Consider the following 4,213-nt stretch of genomic DNA (forward strand, 5'->3'; position numbering starts at 1 on the left):
TAACCCAATGTATTAACAATCCTACTATTTAGTGGGTTATTTATTCCTTATTCGGAACGGTTGGGCCGCCCTTTATGAAAATGAAACTTAAAACAGGAAAGGATCAAAGTTTGTCATACAGGCTATTAAAAAAAACTGATAAAATGGAAGAACGTAAACATAAATGTCGACATAGTGGAAGTGACATGTTATCATAAGGTGGTAACTGGTAACCCTGCAGGCCATCTGTTTTTATGACCCTTAAGTTTTCGTCAAACGATGTCGACACTCTCTCCTTTAATCCCCCTGTCATTTCTCTTTCTTCCCTACTATGTTTTCTGATTCTCATGCATGCCTATGTTGCTCCACATCATATATATACTTCCATATTTTTTCGTTTGATTGCCCGAGAGACTTTTCACAGTCTTTATTTGTATACATTTACAATCCAAACGATCTTCATTCGTTTTCTTTACTTTGATTCCTCACTTGCAATTGCGTTTGCGTGCATTTTTATTGAGCGAAACACCCTTTATTATTATTATTATCAAGATTTGCTCTTCCCATGTTCTTCATTGAGGTTAACTTGTTTTTTTTTTTAATTCTCTCTTTGTTTTTCTTTTTATTCCTGATCTTATCGGGTTTTCAATTTTTGTTTTGTTTTTTTCAGGATATCTGGCCGCTCTGCTGCACTGATTCCTTCGGATCAAAGGCTAGGTTTTTCTCAGGTAATTTTGAATACCCTTTTCTGGGATTATTGACTGCTGGGAATTGGGAAGCTTTTGCTAATGAAATTTTAAAAAAAAGGCGATATCTTTGATTTTTTTTATTTTTATATTTGGATTTCGTAATTCTACCTAATTGGACTAGGAAGGTGTCTACTTTCATCAATGTTCAAGAATTGGATGGTAACTAAATCAATTTTAATGTTGATTGATTAAAAAAATTCAAATGTTGAAATGAAAAAGATACTAATACTATTCAAAGGGGATGAAGACACATTTATTCAATTAATTTCTTTTAAGTATGTACGTATATGAATACTATTTAATTGGAAAAGGAAAAACAGAGTCCCTTTCGCAGACAATAACAGATTCAATGAGCAACGTAAGCTGCCAGTCGTCGGAGCAAGAGATTTGTCGTGACGAGTCAGCTGCTTTGAAGTTAAAACCCATAGCTATAGCCTCAATCCTCGTCGCTGGGGTAGCCGGCATTGCTATTCCACTCATTGGCAAACACCGTATGTTCCTCCGCACAGATGGAAGCCTTTTTGTTGCCACCAAGGCCTTTGCGGCCGGCGTAATTCTAGCCACCGGCTTCGTCCACATGCTTGCCGATGGTAACGAAGCTCTCGCGAATCCTTGCTTGCCCGAACACCCTTGGTCAAAGTTCCCATTTTCAGGCTTCTTTGCTATGATTGCTTCTTTGCTTACTTTGCTTGTGGATTTTGTGGGGACTCAGTATTATGAGAGGAAACAAGGTTTGGGTAGGGGAAATACAGGAGAGTCAGGCCGCGTCGAGTCAGTAGAGTCGGATTCAGAGTTCGGGACTGTACCGGTCCTGGAAGGAAGGGACTTGCATGCGAAGGTTTTTGGGGCAGAAGAAGGTGGAGGCATGCACATTGTTGGGATGCATGCACATGCTGCACACCATAGGCATAGTCATCCCCATGGGCAAGATGGCTGTGATTGGTTGCTGAGGAGTCGTGGACATGAAGAGGGTCATCAACAGGGGCATAGTCATGGACATGGGCATGACTTTGGAGTTGAGGATGGTGATAATGGACGGAGGCACGTTGTGGTTTCCCAGGTAATTTGTTTATGCCTTGGTTAAATTGTTGCAGCACACTCTTTTTAAGAAATGTTTTAATGAAGCGAAATTTGTTTTTGGATTATTGCAGATATTGGAGCTTGGGATTGTATCACACTCAGTTATCATCGGGCTATCACTAGGGGTATCCCAGAGTCCATGCACAGTAAGGCCTCTAATTGCAGCATTATCATTTCATCAATTCTTTGAAGGATTTGCACTTGGAGGGTGCATCTCCCAAGCTCAATTCAAGACTCTGTCTGCAGCAATCATGGCATGTTTTTTTGCCATAACAACCCCGGTTGGAATTGTCATTGGAACTGCCATTGCTTCGTCCTACAACCCTTACAGCCCGGCAGGTTTGCTTACGGAAGGCATCTTGGATTCTTTGTCCGCTGGAATTCTAGTTTATATGGCTTTAGTAGATCTAATTGCTGCTGATTTTCTGAGTAAGACGATGAGCTGCAATTTCAGACTTCAACTATTATCTTACTTGATGCTTTTCCTCGGAGCTGGTTTGATGTCTTCCCTTGCAATCTGGGCCTAATTTTTAGATTAGATTAGACTTATTCATCACTTCAATTTGAGCTATTATAGTTGTTTTTTAAATTTCTTCAAGAAAAAGGGAAATGATAGATGGATAATATATAAATTGACACAGGCTCCTCACTATTTTCACCTGTTGTAAAAGATTCAAGTGCAGATTTATAAATATTGGAATCAACACCCAAAGTGAAGGGTATTGTTGGCTCAATGATTAGCTGATGTGCTGTTCAAAGAGATCGGTTGTAGATAAAACAAGTGTCTATGTAATCTGTCTTCAAATTGCTTTACAGGTAAGGCTAGCGAGCTTGGTTGTAATAACGAATCTTTCCCTTCTCCCCAATCCCTGCATTTGCAACCTTTATAGAAAAAGAAAAAGAGAAAACACCTTTGTTGCTAATTCTGCATGAGCAAGACATGACCAAAAGAACATAAAGGTACTCAAGTACTTTAATGAAGGAACCGAATAGTAATGGTCTTTCTTCTTGTTTAAGGTTGATTTCATTGGTGCATCAAATCAAGTTATATCCAAAGTGTCTGATTGTATAAAAGACAAAGCCCCAATCAAATCGAACACAGGAAATGATTCCTGGATTGATGTTTGATTGTGATAAATGGTTAGAATACGGAGGTCTTTCTTTCCGACGATACTACACAAGCTAGAAGAAGAACATCACATGTAACAAAGCATGTCAGGCCCTAAAATTGGTGTATTTGCAATCCAGCTAGCAACTTTCAAGACATGGATTATGGACCTCTCAAAGCCCAACTTATGATAGATAATATCTCTTTTAGCCATGTTGCTTTTAGGCCTGCAAGGTAGGTTTGCTTCTTAAACAACCTCAGAGCTGTTTCTTGAAAAGGCTAAATAGTATAAACACAATGTCCATACATATAAGATATTTGATAGCAATAGAATCTTATATGTTTTAATAAAAAAATTAATAGTCTATTGTCATATTAGTTGAACCAGTATCCAAAATGTAGTTATTGGGAAATCGTTGTACTTTGCTTGTTAATTGATGTACTATTAAAGATTAAATTAGATAAATTAATTGCTCCTACCACTTTCATTGTACTCCAACTACATATACCTGCCTAATTAATTAATGATTATGATGTAAAGAATGGATTAGTTTGATCTAATTATTATTAATTCTACAAAGCAGAGATTCATATAAAATCCAAAAAGAAGGGCAATCTCGTGAACTTCAAATTTATTATTAAAGTATTAAAGTTGTGTTCCTCGACGCATTCCCTATTCCCTTGTCCTTTTAGTTTCCTTCAAATATATTCTTCGTAAAATCTAATCTTTCTTTTTCTTCTATATTGACAAATATTTTTTGTCTCTATTTTCGTCACCTCTTTCATCCTCTGTTTGCCACGTCATCTCTCTTGCACCTACCATCCTACGTGGCATCCAACCCCCCCCCCCCTTTCTATTATTTATAAGGATTATTACGAGTTTCTCTAGTCTCTTCCCAACTCTGAACTCAACATATAATTAAGAAATTCAATTAATGATGACGCTAGGAGGAGGTAAAGAAGACTTGAAGTCGCTGGAGATTGAACTTCCCGGCAACGTCGCGGGGAAGTTGAACGTCTTGTTGACGGACTCCGACGACGGAAGCGAGTTCTCCTATGAGGGTTCTGTCGAAGAAGAGAAACTGGAGGAGATAATGCAAGAGCTTTACAAAGAGATAGCATCAACATCACCGCAACCTTCTGTAACTTTTCCGTCGCTGTCATCGTCTTCCTCTTCTTCTTCTTCACTGACGTTCTCTCCCATCAGCGACGTTAAGATCAGTGAGAGCTGTGGGGCATCAATGTCTGACTCATCGTCCACGGTGATGGCCGGCATTGCATTCGTGGGACCCACCGG

General features: G+C 38.8%; 1 protein-coding gene across 1 annotated transcript; it reads left to right on the forward strand.

Moving 5' to 3' along the window:
- Positions 1-209: 209 nt before the first annotated feature.
- Positions 210-2,731, forward strand: LOC107958877 (zinc transporter 4, chloroplastic). The gene is made up of 4 exons (XM_016894778.2): positions 210-559; positions 650-707; positions 1,049-1,788; positions 1,880-2,731. Exons 1-4 carry the CDS (start codon positions 545-547, stop codon positions 2,333-2,335), a joined length of 1,269 nt encoding a protein of 422 aa, XP_016750267.1. The 5' UTR covers positions 210-544; the 3' UTR covers positions 2,336-2,731.
- Positions 2,732-4,213: the final 1,482 nt, after the last annotated feature.

Source organism: Gossypium hirsutum, chromosome A05 (assembly GCF_007990345.1).
Source record: "Gossypium hirsutum isolate 1008001.06 chromosome A05, Gossypium_hirsutum_v2.1, whole genome shotgun sequence".
NCBI classification, from domain to species: Eukaryota; Viridiplantae; Streptophyta; class Magnoliopsida; order Malvales; family Malvaceae; genus Gossypium; species Gossypium hirsutum.

What these genes read in the sequence shown, in the direction of transcription:
- LOC107958877 (XM_016894778.2), top strand. An exon ending in AAAGGCTAGGTTTTTCTCAG is followed by an intron (nt 708 to 1,048) that starts GTAATTTTGAAT and finishes AAGGAAAAACAG; the next exon opens with AGTCCCTTTCGCAGACAATA. An exon ending in GGCACGTTGTGGTTTCCCAG is followed by an intron (nt 1,789 to 1,879) that starts GTAATTTGTTTA and finishes GGATTATTGCAG; the next exon opens with ATATTGGAGCTTGGGATTGT.